The 19,995-nt window shown below is 45.6% G+C and overlaps 1 protein-coding gene across 1 annotated transcript in view; it reads left to right on the top strand.

The window, feature by feature from the left end:
* Positions 1 to 15,536: 15,536 nt before the first annotated feature.
* The window catches only part of RHOF (ras homolog family member F, filopodia associated), a 70,902-nt gene continuing 66,443 nt past the window's right edge, over positions 15,537 to 19,995 (top strand). Inside the window, exon 1 of the mRNA XM_040416135.1 lies at positions 15,537 to 15,779. Coding sequence (XP_040272069.1) covers positions 15,633 to 15,779 — 147 coding nt within the window. The 5' untranslated portion in view covers positions 15,537 to 15,632. The remainder of the gene's footprint in view (positions 15,780 to 19,995) is intronic.

Genomic DNA, 19,995 nt, shown 5'->3' with positions numbered 1-19,995 from the left:
TCATGTGACGTGGCCAGCGTCACATGACCGACAGACAGACAAGTCGAGCACCGAGTGATCAGCTCGGCGCTCAAGGCAGACCTAGGAGCAGGGAGCCTCCCAGCTAGCAAAGCCGCCCTGGGAACGAGGCCAAACACAGATCCTCGCTCCCGAAGCTAAGCAGCAGGTCTGCGGCTGATGGGAGACCGAGTGTGCCTTTGGCACCCCGTGACAGCCACATTATTATCAGTAAGATAAGGATTGAGCTATAATGAGTGTTTATAAGGTCAGAGATCAGAGATAAAGAGTCATCAGCTGAGCAGCCTGACAGAACAGAGAGAAAATTCAGATCCTGCTACTAGAGAAACTCAAGGCTACACAAAGACAGTGGTTCAAAATTTTGAATAAAGATCAATAAAAAAAAAGATTTTCAGCTCAAAATTAGTACAATGCAATAATAAAAAAAAAAAATGCCCACAACCGTGTACATAGCATTTAAGTGGAAATGAAGCGCTGCATGTACAGTGTTGAGCTCTTAGTGAGCTCCGCCGCTAATTCCACCAGATGTAAGGCAGCTGTCACGGGTAATGGGGGAGGGGAAAACCCCAGATATACACAAAAGCAAATAGACAACAGTCTAGGCCTCAAAAGCTAAGGAAGATTTCCCTAACTTCTGCTAGTATGAGCAGATCCTGATGGTGGAAATGCTCATACGCCAGATACCTATGCCCTGCTAAAACTGACGAGTCCTAGGATAGGTAGCAGGAGTTGGCACAGCTGGTTCCTTCCCAGATGAAGAAACCCGCATCTCCCTGAGGCCTAGAACCAAAACACACCAGAGAACAACAAACAGAAAAGGCAACTAGTACTTAGCTTTGAGGTGTATGGAGAAGCAGGAGAGAGAGGTAAGATCCTGCCAAACGACGACATACAAAGAGGAAAACAGAGAGACCTGTCAGATAGCCTCACCTGCAGCAAGTCTATCCGATCTTCTCACCTCCGATCTTTTCAGTAGCCCCCCCCTCTACGGGTAACCTCCGGACACCCAGGATCGACCTTATCAGAATGTGCCCTGTGACTGGCATTCACGTCGGTCGCCAGAACCCACATTCTTTCCTCTGGACCGTAACCCTTCCATTGCACGAGATACTGAAGAGATCCACGAAGAATACGAAAACTCAAGAATACCATCCACCATGACAGGAGGGTGTGGCAGGGAGGATGGTTCAGCAGGTTTGACATATCTTTTAAGCAATGACTTGTGAAACACATTATGAATTTTCAAAGCCTGTGGAAGTTCAAGACGAAAAGCCACTGGATTAATAATGGCAGAGATCTTGTATGGCCCGATAAACCTTGGTCCCAACTTCCAAGAGGGTACCTTCAACTTAATGTTTCTTGTGGACAGTCGCACAGAATCACCCACTCTCGGGTCCAGACCACTCATACGTCTCTTGTCAGCCATACGTTTATACTTTTTGCCCATTTTATTTAAGTTGTTTTGAATTTTCCGCCAAATAGATAACAACGAAGAGGAGAATCTTTCCTCTTCAGGTATACCAGAAGTCTCAGTCGGACGGAAGTGACACGGGCAGGCATGCAGCGTTCTGACCGGCTAAAAGCCGAACACAGGGTCTGGTCGGAGCCGTGCACCCAGCTGAACATTGGAGTTGTTACCTAGCAGCAGTGCTCGGCCTCAGAATGTTTGGAACGGAGACGCGCTCACCGAAGGAGTCGGACCCGCTACTGCCACCAACCGTGAGTTTCCCTTGTGGGAAAAGTTCCTAGATTAGGATGGTCAGGGAGTCTCTTTGATCCCCCTCTCATCTTGCTGAGAGATTATATGGGCAGTATTTTTTAGCGCCTATAATGGGCCCCCCCCCATACCTATTCCTCATGGATACCTTTTTTCTTTTAGGTCTCCAAGGAGGCACAAAAGAAAATCAAAAGATCCCTTAAGTGCATTTCCTGTAATGCCCGGCTTCCTGATAATTACTCCAAGAAGTTATGCAAAGCCTGCATTTCCAATATTGTCCGTGATGAAGCTCCTTCTCTGAAACATGAACTTAGGACAATGATTCAAGAAGAGATACGGTCATCTTTATCTCATTTATCTTCCAATCCTGTGGACACTCCCCACCCCAAAAAGAAGAGGCTTAGATCCCCCTCATCCTCTGATTCTGAGGCTGTGTTAGACGACGTTCCGTCGGTCAAATCGCAGGAAGAGGGGGAGTGGGACTCGGACGCAGGATCATCTGACAGTAACCGTAGGTTTTATTTTTCCATGGAGGACATTTCGGATCTCCTAAAAGCTGTTAGATCAACTATGGGGGTGGAAGAGGTACAGAAAAGACATTCTATCCAAGAGGAAATGTTTGGAGGCTTGCGGGTTAAGAAAACCTGTGTGTTCCCTTTTAACGAGAATATTAGGGACATTATTTTGAAGGAGTGGTCTGACCCTGAAAAAACGTTTAGGAGTCTCCACTGCCTTCAAAAATCGATTGTTATTCGATCCTGAGGAGTCCAAATATTTTAATGAGATCCCTAAGATCGATGTCCAGGCGGCAAAGGTGAATAAGAAAACATCCCTTCCTTTTGAAGATGCTTCCCAGTTAAGGGATGCTTCCATGGACAGGAAAGCCGACAGCCTCTTAAGGAAGTCATGGGAGGCCACAATGTTTAACATCAAGTCTAATATCGCGGCAACCTCCGTGGCCAGATCCATGTTCCTCTGGCTTAATGAATTAGAGGACCATATTAAAAATAAAACCCCTAGGGAGGAGATCCTAAATTCCCTACCCCTCCTCAAATCAGCCACTCTCCAACGTCGCCAGAAGAGCGCTCTGGATGAAATGCTGGTCAGGGGATAAAACATATCTAAGATGAAACTCTGCTCCATACTATTCTCGGGAGAGTATGCGTTCGGGCATGTATTGGATAAAATCTTAGAAAAAGCCTCTGATAAAAAGAAGGGTTTTCCTGAAGATCGGCCCTATAAACGCCGTTATCCCTTTCGTTCCTCCTCAAATCAGGACAGATCTTACAGGGGGAAAGTGAAGACCGGGCGCTGGAGCTATCCCAAAGGGGATAAAGGAAGAGGTTTCCCTACCTCCCACTCTAAATCAAACGATAAACAATGACGCCGCAGTGGGGGGGGGGGAAGGCTCTCAAACTTCCTGACATCCTGGGAATTGATCTCCCAGAATGCTTGGACAAGAGAGATCATAGGCTCAGGATACAGGATAGAGCTGTCTTCAAAACCCCCAAACAGATTTTCAATAACGCGCTTCCAGACGAATCTATGGCAGGAAATTCAAGACGTTCTAAAAAAAAACGTGATTACTCAAGTTCCCATACTACATCAAGGAAAGGAATTCTACTCGAACCTTTTTCTGGTAAAGAAAAAGGAGGGGTTGTTCCGCATGATAATAAATTTGAAACCCTTAAACAAGTTCATCTTGTATCGGAAATTCACGACGGAGTCCCTGATGTTGACAATACCTTTGTGTAACCCAAATGTCCTGATGTGTACGATAGATCCACGAGACGCATACTATCACGTCCCAATCCATACCAACTCCCAAAAGTTCCTCCGGTTTGCCATCAGAGACGACAGAGGCCGAATCCATCACTATCAGTTCAGGGCACTCCCGTTTGGAATTTCCTCGGCCCCAAGGATCTTTACAAAGTTAGTAGTGGAAATGGTGGCGTTCTTAAGGAAAGCGGGCCTGACGCTAGTTTCGTACCTAGACGACTTCCTTCTAATCAGCGACAGTCCACGTCAGATGAGACTAGACTCAGACACCCTTCTATCAAAACTAGACAGGCTGGGATGGATGGTAAACAGGAACAAGTCTGTCCTTTCACCTTCCACAAGAATACGCTTTCTAGGAATGATCCTAGACTCCGAGGCCCAGGCTACTTTTCTTCCCCAGGACAAGATCTCAGCTCTGCAACGGAAAATCAGAACATTCCAGGGGAAGAGAACATGCTCAATAAGAGAAGCGATGAGCCTGTTGGGTCTATTAACCTCATGCATTTCAGCAGTACTCTGGAGTCAGAATCACTTCAGACCCTTACAAAACTGGATCCTAGGGATCTGGGACAAACGACAATCTTTGCTAGACCGCAAGGTGCCTATCCTACCGCCAGTACAGAAGTCCCTAGATTGGTGGAAGTTCTCCTCAAACCTGTCCAAGGGGACACCGTGGCAGAAGATTCCCTACATTCAAGTCATTACAGATGCAAGTCTTTCAGGCTGGGGCGCGAAGGTAGGAGACAATCTGTTTCAGGGGACCTGGCCCCAATCAATCAAGTCACAATCGTCAAATTACAGGGAGCTGATGGCGGTCTAGGAGACCCTAAAAGTGACGGAGAGGATTCTTCAGGGTCACCATGTGAAGATCCTCTCAGACAACACAACATCCATCGCTTATCTCTCACACCAGGGTGGGACACGGTCAGCAGCTTTTCAGTCACTATCATCCAAAATCTTCACCTGGGCAGAGCAAAAGGTGAGCTCCATCTCAGCGGTTCACCTCAAGGATGTATTAAACCAAGAAGCAGATTTCCTCAGTCGCCACAGGCTAGACCAGACAGAATGGTCCCTGAACGAAGACGTGTTCCAGATGGTGGTGGACAGATGGGGAAATCCCGAAGTGGATCTCTTCGCCTCAAGGGCAAACTCAAAGGTGGAAGTATTCTAGCTCCGGTAATAAGGTTAACGGGGCAATCATACTCCCGATGAGGAGGCAACTCCTGGTCTCCACCCTAAGAGAAAACATCAGAAAAATCCAAAAGTAAAGGAGGAAACATTTTAGTAGTTACAACAGAAAGCGACGTGCTGAGATAGTTGTCAAGGCAGTTCTCACTTCAATCGAGAATCTGTCTCGCTTGCCAATCGATGGTAGGGTTATGTTTGGTTAACCATGGTAAACCTAGCACCAGACGAGCAGGCAAACCCCCCAGCACAAAACACGAAATGGATTCAATATGAGAATCTCCCACCTTTAGGCGAATGTCCTGCACCATTTGAGGCAGACACTTTTGAGAGAGAGGGGCGGAATCAATCGCAAACACAGAAATATTTTTGTCTAATGCGCTTGTTGTCAAACCATGCATACGGACAAACTGACCATCCACTAGGATAACCCCTGCCCCACTGTCAATAAATACTTCCATTTCCACAGTTTTGTAGTCTAGCGCCACCTTGACAGGCAGGAGAAATCGGGTACTACCGGTAAATGACAAAAGTACATTCTCAGATTCCCCACCCACACTACCAAGAGTGAGAAGAGGACTGAACACATTTGTTTCCCCCCCCCCTCTTTTCACCTTGATGTTTAACATAAGGACATACGTTAACAAAATGTTCTCCTTTACCACAGAAAAAGCAAAGTCTTTTCTTAACCCTAAAGTTTTTATCACCTGGTCCGGGTGACTCTGCAGAACGCTCTCCCTGCCGCAAACCACGCAACTTAGATTCGGCCAGGGAAACCCGATCTAGGTCATCGTAGATAAGTTTCAGAGCTCTGAAAAATTCCTCTACCGACCGGAGGGATTGTGATCCGGTTGGCAAGAGAAAGCCCAAGACTGAGTGTCACCTTTAGGTAATGAAATAATAATCCCCACTCTTTGACTCTGGTCCCCAGATGAGTCAGGACGTAGTCTAAAATATTATTTTCACGACTCCCTAAACCGAACAAAGTTGTCACTTCCCCCGGAAAACCTATCCGGGAGAGCGGAACCCACCGCCTGTGGTCTCTGAAATTGTGCAACGGCCATACGGAGGTCAGCTACCTCCAAAGACAGCCCCTGCATACGATCGACCAGTGCAGAAATAGCATAAGAATAACAGTTTTTTGGGCGGTTGATAATCTCAGGGGTAATGGGGAAGAGGAAAATACCAGATACACACAAAAGAAAATAGACAACAGTCTAGACCTCAAAAGCTAAGGAAGAGGGATGGTGACCTCCTAGTAATCCCTAGGCCTTTCCCTAACTCCTGCCAGTATGAGCAGATCCTGATGGTGGAAATGCTCATACGCCGGATACCTATGCCCTGCTAAAACGGATAAGCCCTAGGATAGGTAGCAGGATTTGAGACAGTTGGTTCCTTCCCAGATGAAGAAACCCGCGCCTCCCTGAGGCCTAGAACCAAAACACACCAGAGAACAACAAACAGAAAAGGCAACTAGTACTTAGCTTTAAGATGTATGGAGAAGCAGGAGATCCAAGACAAACAAGCTCTAGCAACTGCAAGAGGAAATATCAACCACATGGTCAGCCGTGTGAGGCGGACCTGAATAGAGCCTCATCACTGATAACAAGCAGAACCTGAGGAGAGGTGAGATCCTGCCAAACAACATACAAAGAGGAAAACAGAGAGACCTGTCAGATAGCCTCACGTGCAGCAAGTCTATCCGATCTTCTCACCTGTCACGAGAGGGACTGTGATAGCTATCCTATAAGTCAAAGTTTGACCCTTTAACTAGGCCTTGAGACATGACTTGGATATTAACCACCTCAGCCCCCAGTGCTTAAACACCCTGAAAGACCAGGCCACTTTTTACACTTCTGACCTACACTACTTTCACCGTTTATTGCTCGGTCATGCAACTTACCACCCAAATGAATTTTACCTCCTTTTCTTCTCACTAATAGAGCTTTCATTTGGTGGTATTTCATTGCTGCTGACATTTTTACTTTTTTTGTTATTAATTGAAATTTAACGATTTTTTTGCAAAAAAATGACATTTTTCACTTTCAGTTGTAAAATTTTGCAAAAAAAACTACATCCATATATAAATTTTGCTCTAAATTTATTGTTCTACATGTCTTTGATAAAAAAAAAATGTTTGGGTAAAAAAAAAATGCTTTGGGTAAAAGTTATAGCGTTTACAAACTATGGTACAAAAATGTGAATTTCCGCTTTTTGAAGCAGCTCTGACTTTCTGAGCACCTGTCATGTTTCCTGAGGTTCTACAATGGCCAGACAGTACAAACACCCCACAAATGACCCCATTTCGGAAAGTACACACCCTAAGGTATTCGCTGATGGGCATAGTGAGTTCATAGAACTTTTTATTTTTTGTCACAAATTAGTGGAAAATGATGATTTTTTTTTTTTTTCATAGAAAGTCTCATATTCCACTAACTTGTGACAAAAAATAAAAACTTCCATGAACTAACTATGCCCATCAGCGAATACCTTGGGGTCTCTTCTTTCCAAAATGGGGTCACTTGTGGGGTAGTTATACTGCCCTGGCATTCTAGGGGCCCAAATGTGTGGTAAGGAGTTTGAAATCAAATTCTGTAAAAAATGACCTGTGAAATCCGAAAGGTGCTCTTTGGAATATGGGCCCCTTTGCCCACCTAGGCTGCAAAAAAGTGTCACACATCTGGTATCTCTGTATTCAGGAGAAGTTGAGGAATGTGTTTTGGGGTGTCTTTTTACATATACCCATGCTGGGTGAGATAAATATCTTGGTCAAATGCCAACTTTGTATGAAAAAAATGGGAAAAGTTGTCTTTTGCCAAGATATTTCTCTCACCCAGCATGGGTATATGTAAAATGACACCCCAAAACACATTCCCCAACTTCTCCTGAGTACGGAGATACCAGATGTGTGACACTTTTTTGCAGCCTAGGTGGGCAAAGGGGCCCATATTCCAAAGAGCACCTTTCGGATTTCACTGGTCATTTTTTACAGAATTTGATTTCAAACTCCTTACCACACATTTGGGCCCCTAGAATGCCAGGGCAGTATAACTACCCCACAAGTGACCCCATTTTGGAAAGAAGACACCCCAAGGTATTCCGTGAGGGGCATGGCAAGTTCCTAGAATTTTTTATTTTTTGTCACAAATTAGTGGAAAATGATGATTTTTTTTTTTTTTTCATACAAAGTCTCATATTCCACTAACTTGTGACAAAAAATAAAAACTTCCATGAACTCACTTTGCCCATCAGCGAATACCTTGGGGTCTCTTCTTTCCAAAATGGGGTCACTTGTGGGGTAGTTATACTGCCCTGGCATTCTAGGGGCCCAAATGTGTGGTAAGGAGTTTGAAATCAAATTCTGTAAAAAATGACCTGTGAAATCCGAAAGGTGCTCTTTGGAATGTGGGCCCCTTTGCCCACCTAGGCTGCAAAAAAGTGTCACACATCTGGTATCTCTGTATTCAGGAGAAGTTGAGGAATGTGTTTTGGGGTGTCTTTTTACATATACCCATGCTGGGTGAGATAAATATCTTGGTCAAATGCCAACTTTGTATAAAAAAAATGGGAAAAGTTGTCTTTTGCCAAGATATTTCTCTCACCCAGCATGGGTATATGTAAAATGACACCCCAAAACACATTCCCCAACTTCTCCTGAGTACGGAGATACCAGATGTGTGACACTTTTTTGCAGCCTAGGTGGGCAAAGGGGCCCATATTCCAAAGAGCACCTTTCGGATTTCACTGGTCATTTTTTACAGAATTTGATTTCAAACTCCTTACCACACATTTGGGCCCCTAGAATGCCAGGGCAGTATAACTACCCCACAAGTGACCCCATTTTGGAAAGAAGACACCCCAAGGTATTCCGTGAGGGGCATGGCAAGTTCCTAGAATTTTTTATTTTTTGTCACAAATTAGTGGAAAATGATGATTTTTTTTTTTTTTTCATACAAAGTCTCATATTCCACTAACTTGTGACAAAAAATAAAAACTTCCATGAACTAACTATGCCCATCAGCGAATACCTTGGGGTCTCTTCTTTCCAAAATGGGGTCACTTGTGGGGTAGTTATACTGCCCTGGCATTCTAGGGGCCCAAATGTGTGGTAAGGAGTTTGAAATCAAATTCTGTAAAAAATGACCTGTGAAATCCGAAAGGTGCTCTTTGGAATATGGGCCCCTTTGCCCACCTAGGCTGCAAAAAAGTGTCACACATCTGGTATCTCTGTATTCAGGAGAAGTTGAGGAATGTGTTTTGGGGTGTCTTTTTACATATACCCATGCTGGGTGAGATAAATATCTTGGTCAAATGCCAACTTTGTATAAAAAAAATGGGAAAAGTTGTCTTTTGCCAAGATATTTCTCTCACCCAGCATGGGTATATGTAAAATGACACCCCAAAACACATTCCCCAACTTCTCCTGAGTACGGAGATACCAGATGTGTGACACTTTTTTGCAGCCTAGGTGGGCAAAGGGGCCCATATTCCAAAGAGCACCTTTCGGATTTCACTGGTCATTTTTTACAGAATTTGATTTCAAACTCCTTACCACACATTTGGGCCCCTAGAATGCCAGGGCAGTATAACTACCCCACAAGTGACCCCATTTTGGAAAGAAGAGACCCCAAGGTATTCGCTGATGGGCATAGTGAGTTCATGGAAGTTTTTATTTTTTGTCACAAGTTAGTGGAATATGAGACTTTGTATGAAAAAAATAAATAAATAAAAAATCTGCATTTTCCACTAACTTGTGACAAAAAATAAAAATTTCTAGGAACTCGCCATGCCCCTCATGGAATACCTTGGGGTGTCTTCTTTCCAAAATGGGGTCACTTGTGGGGTAGTTATACTGCCCTGGCATTTTCCAGGGGCCCTAATGTGTGGTAAGTAGGTAAATGACCTGTGAAATCCTAAAGGTGCTCTTTGGAATATGGGCCCCTTTGCCCACCTAGGCTGCAAAAAAGTGTCACACATGTGGTATCGCCGTATTCAGGAGAAGTTGGGGAATGTGTTTTGGGGTGTCATTTCACATATACCCATGCTGGGTGAGAGAAATATCTTGGCAAAAGACAACTTTTCCCATTTTTTTATACAAAGTTGGCATTTGACCAAGATATTTCTCTCACCCAGCATGGGTATATGTAAAATGACACCCCAAAACACATTCCCCAACTTCTCCTGAGTACGGCGATACCAGATGTGTGACACTTTTTTGCAGCCTAGATGCGCAAAGGTGCCCAAAGTCCTTTTAGGAGGGCATTTTTAGACATTTGGATACCAGACTTCTTCTCACGCTTTGGGGCCCCTAGAATGCCAGGGCAGTATAAATACCCCACATGTGACCCCATTTTGGAAAGAAGACACCCCAAGGTATTTAATGAGGGGCATGGCGAGTTCATAGAAATTTTTTTTTTTTGGCACAAGTTAGCGGAAATTGATATTTTTAATTTCTTTCTCACAAAGTCTCCCGTTCCGCTAACTTGGGACAAAAATTTCAATCTTTCATGGACTCAATATGCCCCTCACGGAATACCTGGGGGTGTCTTCTTTCCGAAATGGGGTCACATGTGGGGTATTTATACTGCCCTGGCATTCTAGGGGCCCTAAAGCGTGAGAAGAAGTCTGGAATATAAATGTCTAAAAAAATTTACGCATTTGGATTCCGTGAGGGGTATGGTGAGTTCATGTGAGATTTTATTTTTTGACACAAGTTAGTGGAATATGAGACTTTGTAAGAAAAAAAAAAATAATTCCGCTAACTTGGGCCAAAAAAATGTCTGAATGGAGCCTTACAGGGGGGTGATCAATGACAGGGGGGGTGATCAATGACAGGGGGGTGATCAATGACAGGGGGGTGATCAATGACAGGGGGGGTGATCAATGACAGGGGTGGTGATCAATGACAGGGGGGTGATCAGGGAGTCTATATGGGGTGATCACCACAGTCATTGATCACCCCCCCTGGAAGGCTCCAGGGAGACGCCTGTATGTGTTTTGCAGATCCGATCCATCTATCAGTGAATCCGTAAAAATCATGCGGACATCTGAATGGAGCTTTACAGGGGGTTGATCAATGACAGGGGTGTAATCAATGACAGGGGGGTGATCAGGGAGTCTATATGGGGTGATAACCACAGTCATTGATCACGCCCCTGTAAGGCTTCATTCAGACGTCCGTATGCGTTTTGCGGATCCGATCCATCTATCAGTGCATCCGTAAAAATCATGCGGACATCTGAATGGAGCTTTACAGGGGGGTAATCAATGACAGGGGGGTGATCAGGGAGTCTATATGGGGTGATAACCACAGTCATTGATCATGCCCCTGTAAGGCTTCATTCAGACGTCCGGATGCGTTTTGCGGATCCGATCCATCTATCAGTGGATCCGTAAACATCATGCGGACGTCTGAATGGAGCTTTACAGGGGGGTAATCAATGACAGGGGTGTAATCAATGACAGGGGGGTGATCAGGGAGTCTATATGGGGTGATGACCACAGTCATTGATCATGCCCCTGTAAGGTTTCATTCAGACGTCCGGATGCGTTTTGCGGATCCGATCCATCTATCAGTGCATCCGTAAAAATCATGCGGACATCTGAATGGAGCTTTACAGGGGGGTAATCAATGACAGGGGGGTGATCAGGGAGTCTATATGGGGTGATAACCACAGTCATTGATCATGCCCCTGTAAGGCTTCATTCAGACGTCCGGATGCGTTTTGCGGATCCGATCCATCTATCAGTGGATCCGTAAAAATCATGCGGACATCTGAATGGAGCTTTACAGGGGGTTGATCAATGACAGGGGTGTAATCAATGACAGGGGGGTGATCAGGGAGTCTATATGGGGTGATAACCACAGTCATTGATCATGCCCCTGTAAGGCTTCATTCAGACGTCCGGATGCGTTTTGCGGATCCGATCCATCTATCAGTGCATCCGTAAAAATCATGCGGACATCTGAATGGAGCTTTACAGGGGGGTAATCAATGACAGGGGGGTGATCAGGGAGTCTATATGGGGTGATAACCACAGTCATTGATCATGCCCCTGTAAGGCTTCATTCAGACGTCCGGATGCGTTTTGCGGATCCGATCCATCTATCAGTGGATCCGTAAAAATCATGCGGACGTCTGAATGGAGCTTTACAGGGGGGTAATCAATGACAGGGGTGTAATCAATGACAGGGGGGTGATCAGGGAGTCTATATGGGGTGATAACCACAGTCATTGCTCATGCCCCTGTAAGGTTTCATTCAGACGTCCGGATGCGTTTTGCGGATCCGATCCATTTATCAGTGCATCCGTAAAAATCATGCGGACATCTGAATGGCGCTTTACAGGGGGGTAATCAATGACAGGGGGGTGATCAGGGAGTCTATATGGGGTGATAACCACAGTCATTGATCATGCCCCTGTAAGGCTTCATTCAGACGTCCGGATGCGTTTTGCGGATCCGATCCATCTATCAGTGGATCCGTAAACATCATGCGGACGTCTGAATGGAGCTTTACAGGGGGGTAATCAATGACAGGGGTGTAATCAATGACAGGGGGGTGATCAGGGAGTCTATATGGGGTGATAACCACAGTCATTGATCATGCCCCTGTAAGGTTTCATTCAGACGTCCGGATGCGTTTTGCGGATCCGATCCATCTATCAGTGCATCCGTAAAAATCATGCGGACATCTGAATGGAGCTTTACAGGGGGGTAATCAATGACAGGGGGGTGATCAGGGAGTCTATATGGGGTGATAACCACAGTCATTGATCATGCCCCTGTAAGGCTTCATTCAGACGTCCGGATGCGTTTTGCGGATCCGATCCATCTATCAGTGGATCCGTAAAAATCATGCGGACATCTGAATGGAGCTTTACAGGGGGTTGATCAATGACAGGGGTGTAATCAATGACAGGGGGGTGATCAGGGAGTCTATATGGGGTGATAACCACAGTCATTGATCATGCCCCTGTAAGGCTTCATTCAGACGTCCGGATGCGTTTTGCGGATCCGATCCATCTATCAGTGCATCCGTAAAAATCATGCGGACATCTGAATGGAGCTTTACAGGGGGGTAATCAATGACAGGGGGGTGATCAGGGAGTCTATATGGGGTGATAACCACAGTCATTGATCATGCCCCTGTAAGGCTTCATTCAGACGTCCGGATGCGTTTTGCGGATCCGATCCATCTATCAGTGGATCCGTAAACATCATGCGGACGTCTGAATGGAGCTTTACAGGGGGGTAATCAATGACAGGGGTGTAATCAATGACAGGGGGGTGATCAGGGAGTCTATATGGGGTGATAACCACAGTCATTGATCATGCCCCTGTAAGGTTTCATTCAGACGTCCGGATGCGTTTTGCGGATCCGATCCATCTATCAGTGCATCCGTAAAAATCATGCGGACATCTGAATGGAGCTTTACAGGGGGGTAATCAATGACAGGGGGGTGATCAGGGAGTCTATATGGGGTGATAACCACAGTCATTGATCATGCCCCTGTAAGGCTTCATTCAGACGTCCGGATGCGTTTTGCGGATCCGATCCATCTATCAGTGGATCCGTAAAAATCATGCGGACATCTGAATGGAGCTTTACAGGGGGTTGATCAATGACAGGGGTGTAATCAATGACAGGGGGGTGATCAGGGAGTCTATATGGGGTGATAACCACAGTCATTGATCATGCCCCTGTAAGGCTTCATTCAGACGTCCGGATGCGTTTTGCGGATCCGATCCATCTATCAGTGCATCCGTAAAAATCATGCGGACATCTGAATGGAGCTTTACAGGGGGGTAATCAATGACAGGGGGGTGATCAGGGAGTCTATATGGGGTGATAACCACAGTCATTGATCATGCCCCTGTAAGGCTTCATTCAGACGTCCGGATGCGTTTTGCGGATCCGATCCATCTATCAGTGGATCCGTAAAAATCATGCGGACGTCTGAATGGAGCTTTACAGGGGGGTAATCAATGACAGGGGTGTAATCAATGACAGGGGGGTGATCAGGGAGTCTATATGGGGTGATAACCACAGTCATTGCTCATGCCCCTGTAAGGTTTCATTCAGACGTCCGGATGCGTTTTGCGGATCCGATCCATTTATCAGTGCATCCGTAAAAATCATGCGGACATCTGAATGGCGCTTTACAGGGGGGTAATCAATGACAGGGGGGTGATCAGGGAGTCTATATGGGGTGATAACCACAGTCATTGATCATGCCCCTGTAAGGCTTCATTCAGACGTCCGGATGCGTTTTGCGGATCCGATCCATCTATCAGTGGATCCGTAAAAATCATGCGGACGTCTTATGGAGCTTTACAGGGGGTTGATCAATGACAGGGGGGTAATCAATGACAGCGGGGTGATCAGGGAGTCTATATGGGGTGATCAGGGGCTAATAAGTGACTGGGGGGGGGGGTGTAGTGTAATGTAGTGGTGCTTGGTGGGACTTTACTGAGCTACCTGTGTCCTCTGGTGGTCGATCCAAACAAAGGGGACCACCAGAGGACCAGGTAGCAGGTATATTAGACGCTGTTATCAAAACAGCGTCTAATATACCTGTTAGGGGTTAAAAAAAAAACATCTCCAGCCTGCCAGCGAACGATCGCCGCTGGCAGGCTGGAGATCCACTCTCTTACCTTCCGTTCCTGTGAGCGCGCGCGCCTGTGTGCGCGCGTTCACAGGAAATCTCGCGTCTCGCGAGATGACGCATATATGCGTGACTGTGCGCAGGGCTGCCACCTCCGGAACGCGATCCTGCGTTAGGCGGTCCGGAGGTGGTTAAATAAGACAGCACCTCATCTGCAGACAGCTGTTTCGGGGTGATTGCCCCTCATCAGTGTAGAGCAGAGAGTACCGGCTTAACTAGGTGAGAAGCCTAAGTCAGTTTCTTGGGGATACTATCTCTTCTTGTGGAAAGTGTCTTAGGCTACTGTGCTTTTCCTTTTCGGTATTGAGATCCGTCGTAGGATCTTAATATTGGAGGAAAACGCTTCAGTTTTGTTCCAATTCATCGTCAATGGGGTCAAAACGGAACTGAACAGAGTGCACCAGAATGTATTCCGCTCCGTTCCTATGGCGGAAACAAAAACGCTGCAAGCAGTGTTTTTTGAGTGCGTCATGGGACGCAGAGCAAGACGGATCCGTCATGAAACAGTGTAAGTCAATGGTGCTAGATCAGTTTTCTCAAACACAAAAGAAAACAGATCCATGCCCCATTGACTTACAATGGTTTTAGTGCCGGATCTGTCATGACTATGTTAAAGATAATACAACCGGATCCATTCATAACGGATGCAGGCGGTTGTATCATCCTAACGGAAGCGTTTTTGCTGATCCATGATGGGTCCAGCAAAAGGCAGAAGTAAAGTAGCCTTAGTCGGTGTGAGGAGACTTATACGCCATACAGCGCCTCTGGTATTCTGGGAAGAATGGATACAAGCGCTTGCTACGAGCACATTTGCATCCCTTTTTCTGCTTTTACAGAATACCAAGAAATAATGTCAACATGACATGAGGAGAAATGTTAGCTTCATTCCTTCAACAACCCAGGCCCACCTTTTCCATCAAGTTTATCATTATTTTCATTGTAATAACTGAATGATAAAAAAAAGAAGGATTTATGACCCATATAATGGCAAACGCACAGTCCCGGCACTGCGCTACAGAAGCTGCGACAGGGCACCGTTCACACCTTCCCGCCGGATCTAAAGTTTTACAGATACCCGTGAAGTACATTCAATATTAGCAGATGGGCGTGTCTGAGTATCACGTGGCACTACTTCCAGCCAATGGCGGGCGGGCGGCGGTATCGATCCCTCTGCAGGCGCTTGCAGACAGCAGTGAGAGGCTCCGGAGCACGGACGGCTTGCGGACGCTTGTGAGATTCGGGCTCATGGACTGAGCTCCAGCAGTATGACACAACAACCCAACGGGGCCGTCAGCAATGGCATCCGGCAGCCGAGCAAGGGCCAGAAAGCGGTCAAGATTGTCATAGTGGGAGATGGAGGCTGCGGGAAAACTTCTCTGCTCATGGTCTATGCCAAGGGCTCCTTTCCTGAGGTGGGTATCAGCCTGGCACTGCCCAGTAACCGATGGCACTTACATGACACTATCTGTATGTTGGTAGCTGTCAGGACGCAGTGTGATACAGTATGTGTGGTGTAGACAGGGAGGAAGACTCTGCTGATGACTGTATCCTCTGACAGGCGCAAGTACATGGGTCTATATCTCTGTAATACCCCTGTAGGGTGTATATATCTATCACTAGTGTGTGTCTATATCCATGTATTACCCCTGTAGGGTGTATATGGGTCTATATCTCTGTAATACCCCTGTAGGGTGTATATATCTATCACTAGTGTGTGTCTATATCCATGTATTACCCCTGTAGGGTGTATATGGGTCTATATCTCTGTAATACCCCTGTAGGGTGTAGATATCTATCACTAGTGTGTGTCTATATCCCTGTATTACCCCTGTAGGGTGTATATGGGTCTATATCTCTGTAATACCCCTGTAGGGTGTATATATCTATCACTAGTGTGTGTCTATATCCATGTATTACCCCTGTAGGGTGTATATGGGTCTATATCTCTGTAATACCCCTGTAGGGTGTATATGGGTCTATATCCCTGTATTACCCCTGTAGGGTGTATATGGGTCTATATCCCTGTATTACCCCTGTAGGGTGTATATGGGTCTATATCTCTGTAATACCCCTGTAGGGTGTATATATCTATCACTAGTGTGTGTCTATATCCATGTATTACCCCTGTAGGGTGTATATGGGTCTATATCTCTGTAATACCCCTGTAGGGTGTATATGGGTCTATATCTCTGTAATACCCCTGTAGGGTGTATATGGGTCTATATCCCTGTATTACCCCTGTAGGGTGTATATGGGTCTATATCCCTGTATTACCCCTGTAGGGTGTATATGGGTCTATATCCCTGTATTACCCCTGTAGGGTGTATATGGGTCTATATCCCTGTATTACCCCTGTAGGGTGTATATCTATCACTAGTGTGTCTCTATATCCCTGTATTACCCCTGTAGGGTGTATATATCTATCCCTAGTGTGTCTCTATATCCCTGTATTACCCCTGTAGGGTGTATATATCTATCCCTAGTGTGTCTCTATATCCCTGTATTACCACTGTAGGGTGTATATATCTATCACTAGTGTGTCTCTATATCCCTGTATTATCCCTGTATTATCCCTGTATTACCCCTGTAGGGTGTATATATCTATCACTAGTGTGTGTCTATATCCCTGTATTACCCCTGTAGGGTGTATATATCTATCACTAGTGTGTCTCTACATCCCTGTATTACCCCTGTAGGGTGTATATATCTATCACTAGTGTGTGTCTATATCCCTGTATTACCCCTGTAGGGTGTATATATCTATCACTAGTGTGTCTCTACATCCCTGTATTACCCCTGTAGGGTGTATATATCTATCACTAGTGTGTCTCTACATCCCTGTATTACCCCTGTAGGGTGTATATATCTATCACTAGTGTGTCTCTACATCCCTGTATTACCCCTGTAGGGTGTATATATCTATCACTAGCATGTCTCTATATCCTACCATTCGACTGTATACACAATGAGGCACCTGTATTACTGTGCCTCCCTCTATATATTATAACATGCTGATATCATTTCATGGGAAGCCATTCACTATTCGAGACCATATGTATTTTGCGATCGGGTAAATACGGACACTATGTGTGTGACATCTGCATTTTTTGCACGTCGGTGGTCGGCATTTGCACATGTTCTATGTTTTGCAGCCCAAGAATTGGGATCCCTGTACATGGACTGGCTCATGGACTGGGATCAGAGCAGCTTCTCATTGTGGGCAGTTGTCTGTGGTTTTCTCTCACACGTCAAGACAGAAATTCCGCAGATTCTGTGCATTTCCACCCCAAATCCACACGTGTCGCTTGTGGATTTGTCCCGATCTCGCCCTTTATATTGCGCAGAAATATCGGACAAACAGTTGACCTGCTACGCATTTGTAAATAATATCATTTTCCACGCGGAAAGAAAAGCCAAGTGTCCAGGAGGTTTTTCTAATCTCGCTCAGTTCACTGGCGCGGTATTGTGCACAGTTGTTCCTCATGAAAAGCCTTCGGACGCCCTCACGCGCGCAAGACTTTGCTGCAGAACGTTTCTGTGACTGAAAATTCCTTCCATTCATCTGAATGAGACTTGCAGAAATCCATGTGATCGACGCCAAAACAACTCGTTCAGATGAATGGAACAAAATCTGCAGCGTGTGAATGCCCCTTTTACTACGGTCAGTGTCGTAAACAGGGGAATGGGATTCAGAGCTTCACCATGATCGACCCATCCCTGTAAAGTTCTCCACTATCTGTCCTTACTTTATAGAAATGTATAAAAAAATGTATAATACATGTGTAGGGGCAATGGAATCAGACGGGAGCTGTGATACACCACTCGCAGGAGGTTAGAATCTGCCAGAATGTTCCATCAGATGCGGTATTAAATGGATATTGTAGAGGAGAACATTGTAATAAAGTGCCATATGGTGGCACCCTGGATACTATGTTTACCTGTGGAGATTTGCCACCTGGGCTTCGGAGTCAGGAAAAAATGTACCGACTCCAGCTTAAAAACATATTGAGGGTCACTTTGCGAAAAAAAACCTCCCGTACAACGAAATGTAGTTGCATGCTGGGGAGTGGCGGGGGCTTGTTGGGGCTGAGCAAATTCACATTCATGCCTGGAAACTGGTGAGTGTAGTCGTTTTTAACCCCAAGCATACAGACTGCCAGAGGATACGCCTAATACATGATGAGGCGGCCAGGCTATCGGCTGGACAAAAACCTCTGCATATAGTGTTTATGCTGGAAACTGGTTGGATCCCATTCTAGTCGGTGCGGATCTGGCGGTACATGGTTTTGACGGCAATGCCGGATAAGGTGAGCTCCGGTAGTCTGATCCTCTGTCTCCCAGAGCTACTGTGAGCTTAGACTCGCACATGATTTATCTGCATTTCCAGGACGTACATACATAGCTTTTCTAACTCTTTCAGAGGACAAATTAATGGAGTTCTTAAATTAGGGATACAACAGTGTTTTCCAGTTATTACAGGGGTTGTCACTTCAGTAAGTGGCATTTATCATGTAGAGAATTGTGATTGTCCATATTGCTTTCTTTGCTGGCTGGATTCATTTTTCCATCACATTATGCACTGCTTGTTTCCATGGTTACGACCACCCTGCAATCCATCAGTGGTGGTCGTGCTTGCACAATATAGGATAAAGCGCTCCCATGGTCCTGACCATCAGAGAGGCTGGCTCTTTTTCCTATAGTGTGCAAGCACGACCACCACTAATGGATTGCAGGGTGGTCTGTAACCATGGAAACGAGCAGTGTATAATGTGATGGAAAAATGAATCCAGCCAGCAAAGGAAGCAATATGGACCATCACAATACATTAGTAAGTGCCTTGTATTAACGTCCTCTACATGATAAATACTGTTTGCTGAAGTGAGAACCCCTTTAAGTGCATTGCATATTTACTTACAGGAATTTAGAAAATTTCAGAAAATATTGCAATGGATATAGCTGAAGTAACATCTAAGTAGCCTGATTACTTACCTGATAGTAAGAAAAATCCTGATGTCTCCATTTTACCACAGTAAACTTATTACTGGATTATTGGTCATCTGAACTGGAGCGTGATAAAGTGCAGGAGTCGGAGTCAGAACTTTGGATTAGACTTCACAACCCCGGTATGAACGTGGTGCGGGCAGAACTCTTCATACCACCTGTGTAGTTATGATCTTTTACCCCGTGGTCACAAACCCACATCCGCAAGTGTTTTGCAGTCCGCACGTGGCCAGCGCGATGATAGAAATGCCTATTCTTGGCCGTGGCTGTGGACAAGATTAGGACATGCTCTATCTTTTTTTGCGGGTCGCGGAACAGAACTACGGATGCAGACAATACACAGTGTACTGTCCGCATCTTTTGCAGCACCATTGAAATGAATGGGTCTGCACCCATTCCCCAAAATTGCGGAATGGGTGCGGACGTGTGATTGGACCCAAAGATGATTATCCCGGGCAGTGTTTGGGTGCCCTCTGTACACTTCATGCCACGGAGGTGGTCATACACAAACTTTTCTATGACGGCATAATTTTAACTAAATTGCACGAGCCTGCACATCCTTCTAGAATAGTATTTTATATGATATGGGGTGGCATAGGAAGAGTTAAACTAGCTGCAGAGCACAGC

This window comes from Bufo bufo, chromosome 2 (genome assembly GCF_905171765.1).
Source record: "Bufo bufo chromosome 2, aBufBuf1.1, whole genome shotgun sequence".
Classification (NCBI taxonomy): domain Eukaryota; kingdom Metazoa; phylum Chordata; class Amphibia; order Anura; family Bufonidae; genus Bufo; species Bufo bufo.
This window is presented reverse-complemented; position numbering and strand designations above follow the sequence as displayed.